The 16,091-nt window shown below is 45.2% G+C and overlaps 1 protein-coding gene across 6 annotated transcripts in view; it reads left to right on the top strand.

The window, feature by feature from the left end:
* LSS (lanosterol synthase) overlaps window positions 1-16,091 on the top strand; it is a 375,740-nt gene that overhangs the window by 18,559 nt on the left and 341,090 nt on the right. The window contains exon 2 of one of the 6 annotated variants that reach the window (XM_033947189.1): window positions 13,171-13,258. The exons of the other annotated variants lie outside the window; for them this stretch is intronic. Coding sequence (XP_033803080.1) covers window positions 13,217-13,258 — 42 coding nt within the window. The 5' untranslated portion in view covers window positions 13,171-13,216. The remainder of the gene's footprint in view (window positions 1-13,170; window positions 13,259-16,091) is intronic. 6 annotated transcript variants of the gene reach the window in all.

Genomic DNA, 16,091 nt, shown 5'->3' with positions numbered 1-16,091 from the left:
CTGGGAACACAACAGACACTCCATGAAAGCAGCTGCCAAAGCGCCATTTTTTCTTCTTTTTAGTAACTTCTGTCCATCTCACATTTCATCTCTCTCCATATCCACAATCTTCCTCCTGCAGCCTTATCTGTCCTTTGCAACAAACATTTCCCTTCTATATCCTGTTCCTTTCCTTCCTCCTGTTTCTACACCTGCCCTCTCATATTCAGCATTTTCCTTCTGTATGTATGTCTTGTCCTACATTTCATCTTCTTTCTCCCTGTCCTTCCCTCTCTGTGTGTCTATCCCCTTCTTCTTCCATGCCCTAAACAGAGTTATGTTTCTAACTCTACCCTTAGATCAGCGGTGTCAAATACGCGGCCCATGGGCCGCATGTGGCTCTCCAGGTTTTATTTGCGGCCCGCGGTCTGGACACGATTATTCTCTTCGTTCTGGAGCAGCAGCGTGTCTGGCCAGCTCCTTGCGCTATCCACGGAAGAGCCGGCCAGACCCGCTGCTGCTCCAGTGGCGTACCAAGGGGAGTGGGGCGGTCCACTCTTCTCCCTAAAGTGCGGCTCGTGGCTTGTCTAGAGCAGTGGTGCCCAACCTGCTTCCCTTCCCTTCTCACCGCTGCCATCAGGGAACAGGCCGGCACCGTGTTTTTTGATCTCCCTGCTTCTCTTCCGCCCAATGTCAATTCTGACGTTGAGAGGATGTTCTGGCTAGCCAATCGCTGCCTGGAACGTCTTTTCCAATGTTAGAATTGATGTCGGGTGGCGAGAGTTGGTCGGCCCCGTGGAGAAGAGAAGCAGGGAGATCTCGGCCTGTTCCCGATGGCGGCAGCAGCAGCCTATTCCCCGGGTGGCATGGGGGAGGGCAGGAAGGAAGAAAGAAAGGGGGGGGGGGGACAGGGAGCCAGAAACAAAGCAAAAAATGGGACACGGAATCAGAGAAAGACAGACATAGAGAAAGAAAGAAAAAGTTTGGGGAGGGAATGAGGTCTGGAGGAGAGGAAGCATACAGGAGGCTGAAAGAAGGGAAGAAATATTGGATGCACAGTCAGAAAAATAAAGTGCAACCAGAGACTGATGAAATTACCAAACAAAGGTAGGAAAATGATTTTATTTTCAAATTAGTGATTGAAATGTGCCAGTTTTGAGAGAGAAAAGATATTAAACTTTAAATGTGAGTGCTGCAGAAAAAATAGAGTATTTGGAGGGTCGCAGAAAAAAATAGTTAATGTCTTATTAAAGAAATGACAATTTTGCATGAGGTAAAATTATAGTTTATATATCTTTCCTTTTAACTGTTAAAGGAAAGTTTTATAAACTATAAAGAGTTTAACCTCATGCAAAATTGTCATTACTTTAATAAGACATTAACTATTTTTTCTGCGGCCCTCCAAGTACCTACAAATCCAAAATGTGGCCCCGCAAAGGGTTTGAGTTTGAGACCACTGCCTTAGATGCACTAGAATAATGATAATTGTACAAATATTTCCAATCAAATATTGTTTATTAAAAATTAACAGTAATCTTATTTCAAAAGGCATTTGTACAATGGAGACACATTAGTCAGAAAGTGTAACTGCAGCTTCTCTGACTAAGGTCTCAAAAAGCTATTCTTCTGCGTTTACTTATATATCTAACATATGATGACATTTTACTGCCTGCATATAATTGGTCAAGAATACTTGATACCATATAAGGCACTTGCATGCATATTGTCTTCCCCCTCACAAAAGAATTCCTAAAAGTTACATTTTAATACTAGCTTATATAATAAAGAAAAATACAGAAGAAACCAATATTACAATATACTTACACAGGAAAATATCCATGCACATAACTTTAAATCATTTCTCCTTTCTGTGTCCCTTAAAAGTCAAACTGCTTTTCTTCCACATGCTACTAAGTCATTTAACAGCGTGCACTGAAAATCCTTTGTCTCAGTGAAAAAGGGGAGTGCCTAACCCACTTCAAAGAAATCTTAATTTGTCTCATCCAATACATTTTTAAAAAAAAATTCTTTATTTAATTATTTGTTACAATACATTGATAACAAATATTCATGAATGACCACAGCAAACTCAATAAGGAGAACATGAAAACATAGGCAATTATCAACTGTGTCTTAGTCCACATTATCATGGTCGCCAGTACCTTTTTAAAAAGGAAGAAAAAAAAAATCAAATCCATCAATCTACCATCTAAGGACAGGCAAAATGGCATTTATATTTTATACACAACATCCTCCAAAAATAAAAATCAGTACTAGAAACTAAACTTTCAACAAAGGTTTCTCTTTAATAAAGTCTTCTAACTGGACTGGATCATAAAACACATATTTATCATTTCCATACGATATAAGGCATTTGCATGGAAATTTCAAAAAGAAAGTAGTTCCAACTGCCAAAACCTTAGGCTTTAGCTGAAGGAACTGCTTCCTTTTAAACTGGGTTTGTCTAGAGAAATCAGGAAATATCACCCGTTGGCCACAGAACATCTCTTGTTTTTTCACAAAGTACAATTTTAAAATAACTTGTTTTTCCAATTCTGTCTTAAAGTCACAAGAAGAGTTGCTCGCTTATCTATTATATCTTTAGATGATTCTAAAAACTGCGAAACATTCAAACTATCAGGTGACACCATTTTATCCATTTTACCTTGGAATCTCTTGAGATGTAATACAAATTATCAACTTCAAAAGCTTCCACATTCTCAGGAGTTCCATCGGGGACAGATAATGTGTAATTGGAAAATTTAATATACGAAGATTTTTGACCCTAATAGAATTTTCCATTTTTTCTAGTTTAGAATGCATCACCATACTATCCTTAATATTAGAAACAGCGCTAGCTTGTAAAGTGCTTACTGCTTGGTCCAATTTTTCAAACTTTACAGCTGTTTCACCAATTTTACCTTCTTGCTCTTTAATTTTCACTGTTATATCAGATGAGAATTGACATAAGTCCAAAACAGTTTTTTGCAGTGATGTCTCTATTCTATTAATGCTGAGCCAGACATCATTTAGAGCAGGGCTGCCCAAGTCCGGTCCTCGAGATCTACTGGCAGGCCAGGTTTTCAGGATATCCACAATGAATATGCATGAGAGAGATTTGCATACCAAGAAGGCAGTGCAGGCAAATCTCTCTCATGCATATTCATTGTGGATATCCTGAAAACCTGGCCTGCCAGTAGATCTCGAGGACCGGACTTGGGCAGCCCTGATTTAGAGTGATCACTTTATCCTTAGGGAGAACATCTGAGCCTTGCCCAGTAATCATCTGTACTGGGATTAGTTCTTTAGCTTGCCCCAAGGATTGTCCTGAAATCTCCAGTCCAGATAATAAAGATAATTGTGGGGAAGAAGTTACTCCCTCCTTCAAAGGGAGGGGGGATACTTCTGACCCTAAAGAATGAGATGGTTGAGGAGGTGGTGATGTGACAAACCAGAAAGCATAAGATGACGATCCATTGGGCCCGTCATTGTAGCAGATTGAGTTGCTTTAACCTTCCTCTTGCCCATATTGAAGGAATTGGATACCTCTGCTCCCTGCTCCTCTGGGCTCCAAAGGGGCTGAAAAGGGGCAAGCCCCTTTAGCCATGCCCCTTCAGCTCGCGACCCGAGGCTTGCAAGCATGGGCCGCGTACCGCGGCTGAACCGGCAATTAAAGCTCCTCTGTAGGACCGTCTCAGCTGGCTGGAGCGGACAGCAGCGGGACTGCCTGTCCCGATGTTCAAAGTGCTGACTGCACTAGCGACAGGCTCCCTCCCGGCTGAACTGGCAATTAAAGCTCCTCCGAAGGACCCTCTCAGCTGGCTGGAGCGGACAGCAGCGGGACTGCCTGTCCCGATGTTCAAAGTGCTGACTGCACTAGCGACAGGCTCCCTCCCGGCTGAACCGGCAATTAAAGCTCCTCCGAAGGACCCTCTCAGCTGGCTGGAGCGGACAGCAGCGGGACTGCCTGTCCCGATGTTCAAAGTGCTGACTGCACTAGCGACAGGCTCCCTCCCGGCTGAACCGGCAATTAAAGCTCCTCCGAAGGACCCTCTCAGCTGGCTGGAGCGGACAGCAGCGGGACTGCCTGTCCCGATGTTCAAAGTGCTGACTGCACTAGCGACAGGCTTCCTCCCGGCTGAACCGGCAATTAAAGCTCCTCCGAAGGACCCTCTCAGCTGGCTGGAGCGGACAGCAGCGGGACTGCCTGTCCCGATGTTCAAAGTGCTGACTGCACTAGCGACAGGCTCCCTCCCGGCTGAACCGGCAATTAAAGCTCCTCCGAAGTACCCTCTCAGCTGGCTGGAGCGGACAGCAGCGGGACTGCCTGTCCCGATGTTCAAAGTGCTGACTGCACTAGCAACAGGCTCCCTCCCGGCTGAACCGGCAATTAAAGCTCCTCCGAAGGACCCTCTCAGCTGGCTGGAGTGGACAGCAGCGGGACTGCCTGTCCCGATATTCAAAGTGCTGACAGCACTAGCGACATCCAATACATTTTTAAGGTAGATATATTCTAATCTAAGACCTTTAAATGAAAGTTTCTACATATGTAAGTACTGATTTGTATTTTAATAGTTTACTAAAATTTAATTCATCATATATGCATTTACGTACACATGTGTATCCAATTAGTGTTTCTAACTTGATGCTGCAAAAAAGGAGTGGCCCCCTGGAATGTGATCTCTATAGCCCAAAGTAAGAAGAAAAGTCCATCTCTATAGCAACCAGGTCAATGGCCAAACCTTATCTGCCACAGGTCCCTGGAATAATACCCCCTAGACCAGACTGGGCACACATTGAAACAATGGATCTTCATAAAACTAAGCTACAGCACCTGGTTTATCTTCTCTGGCCTTCAACAGAGCTTATCAATCAATTCTAATGCCCTGAGACGAATTCCTGGATCGATATTTTATCCCATCTTTGTCTATCTGGTTCTGCATTCTAGTTTATCCAATTGTGGTTTTATATAGTGTCACCAGCACACACTGGGCAAGGTGTCCAGGCTTACTGGGACAAGATTTGAACCCTTGTGAGCCGCGAGAGGCTGCACAAGGAAAAGAAAACACTTGCTTGAAATAAGAATTTTGCCACAAGTTAGGTAAGTTTATAGCAAATCCGGACTGGATTTTATTATGCTGAATAGCATTAAACAAACAAAAAGAAAACCAAAACAACCTTTCTGTCAGGATACCAACTTTAAATGCAGTCTTCAAAAATCAAACTTAGTTTCAGTAATATATTTTTAAAGTCCCAACTTCTTTCAGTAAAAATAAAGAAAGGCTCTGTAATTCTGAGCCACAGTATTAAGTCCTTTCCAAGAAGATACAAACTAGAAACAAACAGTGTTCTTTCCTCTGTATAGGATTCTATCCCAAGGATCAGCAGCACTGCACTGTCTTTCTTCAGCAGATTGAAAAATGCTGGCCAGGTGGTGTGCTCCACGTGCTGAAATTCGCTACACAATGAGCCCTCAATCCCACCTCAAAAACGTGGGGCTAAATCCCCCACCACACTTGGCAAAAGTCAAACAAAACAGTTCAGTGTCCTCAAAGACAAAATAAATTGTAGTACCTTTTTCCTTAGGCAGCCTGGGTATTTGCCTTGGAGACACAAACTTCCATTGGTAGAACTTCAGAGACTGGTTCACTTTCCAATTCCATGGCTTGTGAAATTTCCATGCATTCAGGAGACAAAACAGAATCAGCTTCCTCAATTTCCATACCTTCTGGGCTTTGAAGTTCCTGCAGAGCTCCTAGTCCTGAGCTAGACTGCCAGAGCTGTTCTTGTGACCGGTCTCCTGCTCTCCAGTTCTCTCTCTGTCTTTCTAACTGTTCAGTCCTACCTTTAAGGAGCTTACAGCCCCGCCCAACCTTCCCAGGTGAAACGCATTTCCTGTCACCAGCTTTGGGAAGGTGAGGGGGAGGCGAAGCCTGCAACTCTGCTCCTAAGCTCCCTCTGCTGGATTTAGAAGGGAAGTCGGGCAGGAAGGCAAAATGTTCTTTACTTTGCACAGCATGAGAAATACCTGCTCTAGGCATGGGCATAGTAGTAGGGCCAAACCTAGCAGGCTTATCTCGCATACCACAATAGCCACTCATAAAACCTTCTCACCTGCTCTTGGATTAAGTCCTTATCTTATAGTATATTTTCTTTAACTAGTAAAATCCTGAACAATGGTAAGAAAGTGTAGTGGCTATTTTTTTTTTTTATTTCATGTTTGCTCATTTCCCACATATACCTGTCCATTTTTAATAGGCTGCCACCCCCAGGCTCATTTGAGCCGAAGGGCCACATCAGCCCACCATCTCATATGTCTCCATTTCCCCCCCTACCCCTCAACTCCCTCTTTCCCCTTCTCTTCTGTTCAGCACAGAAGGAAGGAGCTGGCTCGGGGGAATCGCAGTCCAGCAGCCAGTGTGCTGATCTGCAGCATGCCCGCCGCCCTCGTCCAGCCGTCCCCCTCTCTGAGCAGCAAGTGCTAGGTGAAATCCCAGGGCAGCCGTGCGCCACTTCTGCTTGGGTCTCACTCAGTCACTGCCGTCACTTGCCAACATTTTCTCCCAAGAGCATCAGGGTTAGTCATGCGTGCGCAGGGTAGGCAGTGGACGAGGACTGGATGGCGGGGACCACCGTGAAGAGAAAGGCCTGGGCGAAGAGTCGGGACTCATGGCAGGCTTGGGCAGGCAAGCAGGAGGCAGGAAAAGAGAAGGAGAGAAAAGCAGAGCAGAGAACATGAGAGGGGAAGAAGGAGCAACAGAAGGCAGGAGAGAGCAAGGGGCATTGGCGAGAGGTAGCTCTGCCTACCCCTTGGCATCATCCACCAGAGCTCCTCCTTAAAAGGGAAGGGCCAACGGCTGTTTGGCGCACATCAAAGGCGAGCGTTAAAGGCGCTCATCTTAGCGAGAGCGCCTTTGTAAAAGGGCCTTGAGAAGGGACGAGCCACCGCTAAAGGAGAGCAGAAGGAGACCACAGCAGGCGCAGAGGACACACAAATAGGCAGATACAGCAGGTACAGAGGACACACAACCAGGCAGACACAGCAGGTACAGAGGACATAGCAGGTGTAGAGGACACACAACGAGGCAGACACAGAGGACACAGCAGGTGTAGAGGACAGCCACTGCAGGCGCAGAGGACACACAGCCAGGCAGACATGGAGGACACTGCAGGCGCAGAGGACACACAACCAGGCAGATACAGAGGACACACAACCAGGCAGACACAGCAAGCACAGAGGACATACACAGAAGACATCCACAGCAGATTCAGCAAGCGGGCTGCAATGGAAGCAGCAGACAGAAGCTACCCAGTTTTCTGCACCGTTTGCCATATGTATGACTACCTCCTCTCTGGGAGGCGGTCTTACGTATGTGCTCGATGCGGAGAACTGGAGAGCCTGAAGAAACGGTGACGGGATAATCACGCTCCAGACACCAGTGCGCCAACAATCCAGCGCCGACAATCCAGCACTGACAATTCGGCGCAAGAAAGAAACGCGCCGCAGAAAAACTTATTTTTAAAGAAACCCCCCCATGTTACTGCATAGTGTTCACGCTGCTGTTGGGGGGTGTGGTGAGTGCAACCCCCCACATTATATCGAAAACGGAACTTTTCCCGAAACAAATTGGAAAAAGTTCCATTTTATCTATAATGGAGGGTTCCAAGCCCCTAAACTCCCCCAACAGCAGTGCGAACACTATGCAGTAAAGTGGGGGTTCTCCCCCAAACACTCTTCGGAGCTCTTTAAAAATAAGTTTTCCTGCAACGCGCTTCTTTCTTGCGCCGAATTGTCAATGCTGGATTGTGAGCGAGATGGTGTCTCGCGCGCCACTGACTATGAACCGAACATAAGCAATGCCTCCGCTTGGTCAGACTTGAGGTCCATAGTGCCCAGCAGTCCGCTAACGTGGCGGCCCAACATGTCCAGGACCTGTGCAGTAATCCTCTATCTATACCCCTCTAGCCCATTTTCCAACAGGAAATTGTCCAATCCTTTCTTGAACCCCAGAATCGTACTCTGCCCTATTACGCCCTCTGGAAGCGCATTCCAGGTGTCCACCACACGTTGGGTAAAGAAAATCTTCCTAGCATTCGTTTTGAATCTGTCCCCTTTTAACTTTTCCGAATGCCCTCTTGTTCTTTTATTTTTCGAAAGTTTGAAGAATCTGTCCCTCTCCACTCTCTCTATGCCCTTCATGATCTTGTAAGCCTTTATCATATCCCCTCTAAGTCTCCTCTTCTCCAGGGAAAAGAGTCCCAGTTTCTCCAATCTCTCAGCATATGAGAGGTTTTCCATACTTTTTATCAGACGTGTCTCTCTCCTCTGAACCCTCTCGAGTATAGCCATATCCTTCTTAAGGTACGGCGACCAAAAATGGATGCAGTACTCCAGATGCGGACGCACTATCGCCCGATACAATAGCAGGATAACTTCTTTCGTTCTGGTTCTAATACCCTTCTTGATTATACCTAGCATTCTATTCGCTCTCTTAGCGGCCGCTGCGCACTGTGCCGTCAGCTTCATTGTCATGTCCACCATTACCCCCAAACCCCTTTCTTGGGTTCTCTCATTCAATAACATCCCTCCCATCATATAGCTGTACCTCGAGTTTCTGCTTCCCACATGTAGTACTTTACATTTCTCAACGTTTAACTTCATCTGCCATCTCGTCACCCATTCCCCTAGTTTGTTAAAGTCCCTTTATAATTCTTCACAGTCCTCTTTAGTCCGAGCTCCACTAAATATTTTGGTGTTGTCCGCGAAGGAACAAGTCAGACTCCTGGATGGCAGAATGCTGGAACTGGAGGCAGAGAACATCAGACAGAGGACACCATCGAGGAAGAAGTCCGAGAGCTGGAGAATTTCATAGAGGAGGCATATAGGGAGGCCGTGGAAAATCACCACCAACAGTGGAACTGCCGAGAGACAACTACACAGAGTGTGGACCACCCGACGAACAACCACCAGGAAGAAATGGATGACACAGCAGCGAGATCTGGAAACAGCGGAGGGAACCCACAAGAAGACGAGTCCAGTGCAAGCCAACGCCAGGATGAGAGAAAATGGATGGGAATGAAGGCCACGGACCTACAGCTGGAGAGATGGAGGAGTGTGTGGCGTAGTGGTTGAAGCTACAGCCTCAGCACCCTGGGGTTGTGGGTTCAAACCCCGTGCTGCTCCTTGTGACCCTGGGCAAGTCACTTAATCCTCCATAGCCCCAGGTACGTTAGATAGATTGTGAGTCCACCGGGACAGATAGGGAAAATGCTTGAGTACCTGATTGTAAAAACCGCTTAGATAACCTTGATAGGCGGTATATAAAATCAGAATAAAACTTGAAAAACTTGATGGACATTCACCAGGGACAGGGACCTGCGGCTGGAGAATCAAGAGAAGATAGAGAGGACAGCAATCGTCATGGGAGACTCCATCATCAAACAAGTCGACAGCCACATAGTGGGAGGAAGGCTGGATTGGCTGGTGACCTGCCTTCTGGGAGCCAAAGTAGAAGACATAGTGAGCCGCATCAACAGGATCATCGACATGGTGGAAAAAGAAGATATGGCAGTGGTGATCCATGTGGGGACGAACAACATGAGCAACAGGAGCTACAACAGGGATGTACTGAAGGACGAGTTCCGGATGCTAGGAAAGAAGCTGAAAACCAGAACGCAGAGGATAGCATTCTCGGAGATCCTGCCACTACCCATGACCGACAGGAAGAGGCAGATGGAGCTGCAAGCAGTCAACGCGTGGATGCAACGCTGGTGTGAGGAAGAAGCATTCCACTTCATGTGCAATTGGACGACGTTCTGGGGAAAGAGCAAGCTATTCAGGAAGGACGGTCTCCACCTCAGCAGAGACAGAATGAGGCTACTTGCAAGCAACATCAAGAGAGAAGTTGAGAAGTTTTTAAACTAGGAAGAAGGGGAAAGCCGACAGTCGATCGAGTGAGAGAGTGGATGGTTCGGGAACCAGTATACCCAGAGGATATCGTGCAGGAAGATAGAGGGGAAGACTCACCGGATCACAGGCAAGACAGATCGGAAGGGACACAAGGGGGAAGGAAATGCAAGAAAGGAACAGGCTGCAAGCTCAAGTGTATGTACACGAACACAAGGAGCCTAAGGAATAAGATGGGTGATTTAGAAGCTATGGCACAAAAAGATAACATTGACATCATCGGCATCACAGAAACATGGTGGACTGAGGAATACGTCTGGGACACTGTGCTACCAGGATACAAACTATACCGCAGAGACAGAGTGGTTCTAAAAGGTGGGGGCATTGCCCTATATGTTAAAAAGGGATAAGTTAGAGTCTCTATGGGTCAAAATTCCAGGAACAAATGGACTGGAAATGAAGATCGATATCTACTACTGACCCCCAGGGCAGTCCGAAGAAATTGATGGAGAAATGACGGATGAGATTAAATGCAACTGCATGGGAGGCAACGCAGTTATCATGGGTGACTTCAACTGGAACCTAGGCACCTCCGACTGCGCTAGGGAGACCAAGTTCCTGGATGCTGTAGGCAATTGCTTCCTGGATCAACTTGTCAAGGAAAATACAAGAAGAAATGCAATTCTGGACTTAATTCTAAATGGACTGCGAAGGGACACTGGGAAACAGCGATCACAACATGATCCGCTTCAACCTGGAAGCAGGGGCGAAACATCGGTCCAGAACGACGGCAATGGCATTGAACTTCCAAAAAGGGAATTACGAAGGGATGAGACTCATGATGGGGAAGAAGATTAAGAAGAGGATAAGCACTGTAAAAACGCTAGAGCAAGCTTGGTCCCTTTTTAAGGACACAGTCACCGAGATGCAAAATCTATATATACCGCGTATCAACAAGGGATCCAAGAGGAAAAAGAACAAGGAACCGGCGTGGCTCACTATAGAGGTGAAGGAAGTGATCAGAGACAAGAAAACTTCGTTTAAGGAATGGAAAAGGTCAAGAACGGACGAAAACTGAAATAAGCACAAACAACATCAACGCAGGTGCCATAAGGCCGTAAAAGGGGTCAAGAAAGACTACAAGGAAAAAATAGCCAAGAAGGCGAAAAACTTCAAGTCTTTCTTTCGATATATTAAGGGGAAACGACCCAGCGGTGGGACTGTTGGATGACCAAGGAATAAAGGGAGTGCTAAAGGATGACAAAGCAATCGCCGACAAACTGAACACATTTTTTGTGTCTGTATTTACCGAAGAGGATATACACAGCATACCGGTACCCATCAGGCAATATGCTGGAAACGAAGACGGGAAACTGACAGGGTTGACGGTCAGTCTAGAAGAGATATGCAGGCAGATTGATAGGCTTAAGAGCGATAAATCCCTGGGACTGGATGGCATCCATCCGAGGGTCATCAAGGAACTGAAAGGGACTATAGCTGAACTGCTTCAACTAATAGCCAATCTGTCGATCAAATCGGGAAAGATTCCTGAAGACTAGAAGGTGGCGAATGTTATGCCAGTCTTCAAAAAAGATTTGAGGGGAGATCTGGGAAAGTACGGACCGGTGAGTCTGACCTTGTTACCGGGAAAGATGGTAGAGGTGCTGATAAAGGATCGCATCATTGATCACCTTGACGGACATGGTCTGATGAGGGACCAGCCAGCACGGTTTCAGCAAAGGCAGATCTTGTTTAACGAACTTGCTATACTTCTTTGAGGGAGTAAACAGGCAGATAGACAAGGGCGACCTGGTCAACATTGTATATCTGGATTTTCAGAAGGCATTCGACAAGGTTCCACATGAAGGACTACTTCGGAAAATTGTGAGCCATGGAATCGAGGAGGAAAATACTCATGTGGATTGAAAACTGGCTGGAGCATAGGAAACAGAGAGTGGGGGTAAATGGACAATACTCGGAATGGAAGAGCATCACGAGTGGAGTGCTGCAGGGCTCTGTGCTTAGACCCAATCTCTTCAACATCTTTATAAATGATCTGGACATTTTTACAACGAGTGAAGTGATTAAATTTTCGGACGATAACAAAGTTATTCAGAAAAGTGAATACACAGGGGGATTGCGAAGATCTGCAACGTGACATAATCAAGCTCAAGAAATGGGTATCGACATGGCAAATGAGGTTCATTGTGGATAAGTGTAAAGTGATGCATATCGGTAACAAAAATCTCATGCATGATGTCCAGGGCGGTACTTGGAGAGATTTCCCAGGAATGAGACTTGGGAGTTCTGATCGACAAGTCGATGAAGCTGTCCGCGCAATGTGCAACGGCAGCGAAAAGGGCAAATAGAATGCTAGGAATGATTAAGAAGGGGATCACGAACATGTATGTTTGTGACCCAGAATCTGAATACTGCTTTGGAATCTGAATGCCCTGCACATTGTTCATGTGCATTTATGTGTACATTTCCCCAGTGCTCGGGCCACCCATACATTGTTCAGTTCATTGTCAGAAGCTGTAGTGAAAGAGCTTTTCACCTTTGTGTAGTGTAGTGAGGAAAATACTGTACTGTATTATTATTATTTGTTAATATTTTACCTTAAAATCCAGTTGTTTGTGGGACCCAGGAAAGGATTAATCCAGTTTCTATTATTTTAAGTGGGAAAAATTATCTTGGAACTCAGACGGGGTTCTGGAACGGATTAAGTTTGGATTCCAAGGTATCACTGTATTATCTTATTTTCCATTATTTGTTTTTGTTAATTTGTAAAGTGATTTGTTGTTTCTCTTTTTTTTTTTTTTTTCAAATTTGCACCTACTTTTATATTTTGTACAGTATTAGGGGACGTGCATCACTGTTTCTATGGTGTTGCAGAGTCTGGCTTCTTAGTGGTTTAATTTTTATCTACATATTTCTATTTTTAGTTTGTAGTTACTTATTCCATACCGGGCAAGGATGTTTTCTGTGTTCTGTTTTTATGAAATCAAATATGATGTAAAATGTTTTACAAAAATATTCTGGAAAAATATCCAATCAACTATCACTCTTTATTGTAATGATCCAGACTCAGTACTTTTTTATATCTCCTTAGACCTCAGCCCCACCACTCCACTGCTAACATATGTTAATAGCGTGAAGAATTATGTTGGCCATCATTGTCGGCCGTTGGCAATTTTATTTTTCATTTTTTCAATTAATATCTTTATATAAGTTAAATTCAAGTCACGTTAAAGGCTAAAGTAAACTTTAAACCTTATTTTCAGGCACTTACCTTAACAGCTGGTATGACCCAGGAAGAATTGACCTGACATGTTTCACACAACATGCTTTTTCAAGGGTCCCCATTGGCCGGTAATGTCTCCATTCAGTTCTTACTATATGCTTAAAGACAAGTACACTGTATTTAGTCCATTTCTCTATTTGTACATTTGACATCAGTTGGACCCCTGAAAAAGGTATATTTGCTGAAACACAGACCATGTAGGGTCCGGTTGGATTATTACATATGTTGTTATGGTTTTATTGTGAAAGGGCATATAATAAATCATTCTCAGAACATCAGCATCCACAATTTTTTGTTTTCATTGGTGGATTGATTCTTCTGTGGATTTTTGGGTCTTCTTTTTTCTTTTGTTGTGTTGCATAATAAAAATAGAGACAGATGGTGAGTCTAGAAATAGTAACAGAAATTATCGGTCAAAAGTGAACTATGAAATCAACATATAGCATTGTATTTATAGCAAGGTAAACATAGGTGTGCACAAAAGTGAAAAAAATATACTAACAGTACAACATGGAACACTATGGGGCTCATAATCGAAAGAGAAAAACGTCCAAAAACTGGCCTAAGTTGGCACTTGGACAATCATAAATGAAAGACATCCAACTGCCGATAATCAAACCGGGTTTTGGACGTATATCTAAATGACCTAGGTCTTCATAGTGCCGCTGAACAACTATAGCTAAACGGAGCGTTTCAGGAGGAGTGTTGAGGGTGGGACGTGGGCAGGTTTAGACTTAGTCGTACAGCATGTATAACTGAAAGTTTTACAACAGAGCCTAGACAGAATATGGACATTGTGACTTAGACCAGTGTTCTTCAACCTTTTTACACCCGTGGACTGGCAGAAAAAAAAGAATTATTTTGTGGACCGGCAAACTACTAGGACTAAAATTTAAAAACCCCATTTCCGCCCCATCTCTGCGAGTCAGTCCCCACAAATCATCTGATCCCATCCACACAAGCCTCAGTTATGATTTTAAATTGAATGTATTTTATTAAAGTATAAAAAGAAACAATATTCTGTACAATTGTCATTTTATAAATACAAATAATTCAGAGCAGGATCAACAAAACCCCTGTCTCCCCTCCACATATATCCCCTCTACTATCAAGAAAACTGAACAAGCCAAATTATTACAGAATGTTACACAGAAATATCATGCTAACAGAATACTGCAGTCACACATGACAGGAATAGTTTTAGGGGAGTGCAACTAGGGCAACTGCCCCCTGGTCAGAGAGTGCCCTAAGCCAGCTGGAAGCTAAAGCACTGCCTGGGTTTTGCAGTCCCCAGTTATGTCTAACACCAGCTCTAGCAGGATATATATTTCAAATCTGATATATTCTAATCACAAAATAGAAATAAAATTATTTTTTTCTACCTTTTGTCGTCTCTGGTTTCTGCTTTCAATCTTCTTTTCACTCTCTTCCTTCCAGCGTCTGCCCTCTCTGTCTCTTCAATCCAGCATCTGCCCCTTCCATCCACTGTCTGTCCTCTCCCCTTTCCATCTGTCTTCTTTCTATGCCCCTCTCCCCTTTCCATTCAGCTTGTGCCCCCTCTCTCCTTTTTACATGATTCATTCCAGCTTCACTGCTCTCTTCATTTTTATCTCTCCTACACCAGATCTATCATCGTTGTCGCTCTGCTTATTTTTCTGCTGACCCCTTCCTATCATCAATCTCTCTACTTTCTCATGCCTGTGTCTCCCCTTCCCTTCCTCTAATCTCTCTGCCAGCTGTTTCCTTCCTTTTTTCATTCTCCCTTCCTTCCTCCTCCTGTCCAGCAGTAATTATCTTCCCTCCCCTGCCAGCAGCATCTCTCCTTCTCCCTCTCCAGTAGCAGCTGTCCCATTTTTTCCTTGCCCAGCAGCTTCCCAGATTCCTTTCCCTCCTCCCCTCCCAGCAGCATCTCTCCTTCTCCCTCTCCAGTAGCAGCTGTCCCTTTTTTCCCCTGCCCAGCAGCTTCCCAGACTCTGATAGTGGTTTTCTCCCCTCCCAGTAGCTCTTCTTACTTCCCAGCGCAGCGATTAACGAAGGCAGCCTCGGGTCCTTTGTTGGGTCGCGCCGCCTCTGAGGAAAGAGGAAGTTGCATCATCAGAGGCAGCCGCGACTCAGCAAAAGTCCCGAGGCTGCCTTCGTGAATCGCTGCGCTGGGAAGTAAAGGAGAGCTGCAGAGAGGGCAGAAAGCCACTGTCGGAGGCTCCCCAAGATCTCTCCGGCCCAGCGCACGCTTCAGATGTTGATCTTGCCGGCCCTGCGCGGACCGGCAGGAAGTTGAAGTGAGTCAATCTTGCCGGCCCTGTGCGGACCGGCAAAAATTTCCTACGGACCGGCGGTTGAAGAACTGTGACTTAGACCATTAAAAACATGGTCTAAGTCACAAAAACCCACCTAACGTCACCAGATAAGCACTGGAAATACATAATACAGACCCCCACACACTACCCCAGTGATCACCGAACCCTCCCCCCCAACCCCATAAAAATATTAATCACACCTTTAAAATTCAGCCTCCAGACCAGCATCACCTGGCAGCCTGGCATAGGAAAGAAAGCCTAGTCTCCTGCACAGAGGCAGCTTAAGTCGTCTTGGGGGTGGGTTAGGGACCCATAGAGAGGAGGCCCCATTCCCATAAGCCCCTGTAATCACTGCATTGATACTGAAACATGTGCACTCCCTTATACACCCCCAAAACCCTTTTGTACTGACATATAAGTGGCTCTTGCAGCCTTAAGGTCTATTAGGGTGGTAGATAGGTGGGTCTAGGGGATTCTGGAGGTGGTTTGGGGGCTCACTGTGACCTATATGGGAGCTGTAGTGAGATGATGACATGGCACCCTTTTTGTGGCCTTCACAGCAGTGCCCTGTAAGGTTCCCCACTATTTAGGTACCGTGTCTGGG

Source organism: Geotrypetes seraphini, chromosome 5 (genome assembly GCF_902459505.1).
Source record: "Geotrypetes seraphini chromosome 5, aGeoSer1.1, whole genome shotgun sequence".
NCBI classification, from domain to species: Eukaryota; Metazoa; Chordata; class Amphibia; order Gymnophiona; family Dermophiidae; genus Geotrypetes; species Geotrypetes seraphini.
This window is presented reverse-complemented; position numbering and strand designations above follow the sequence as displayed.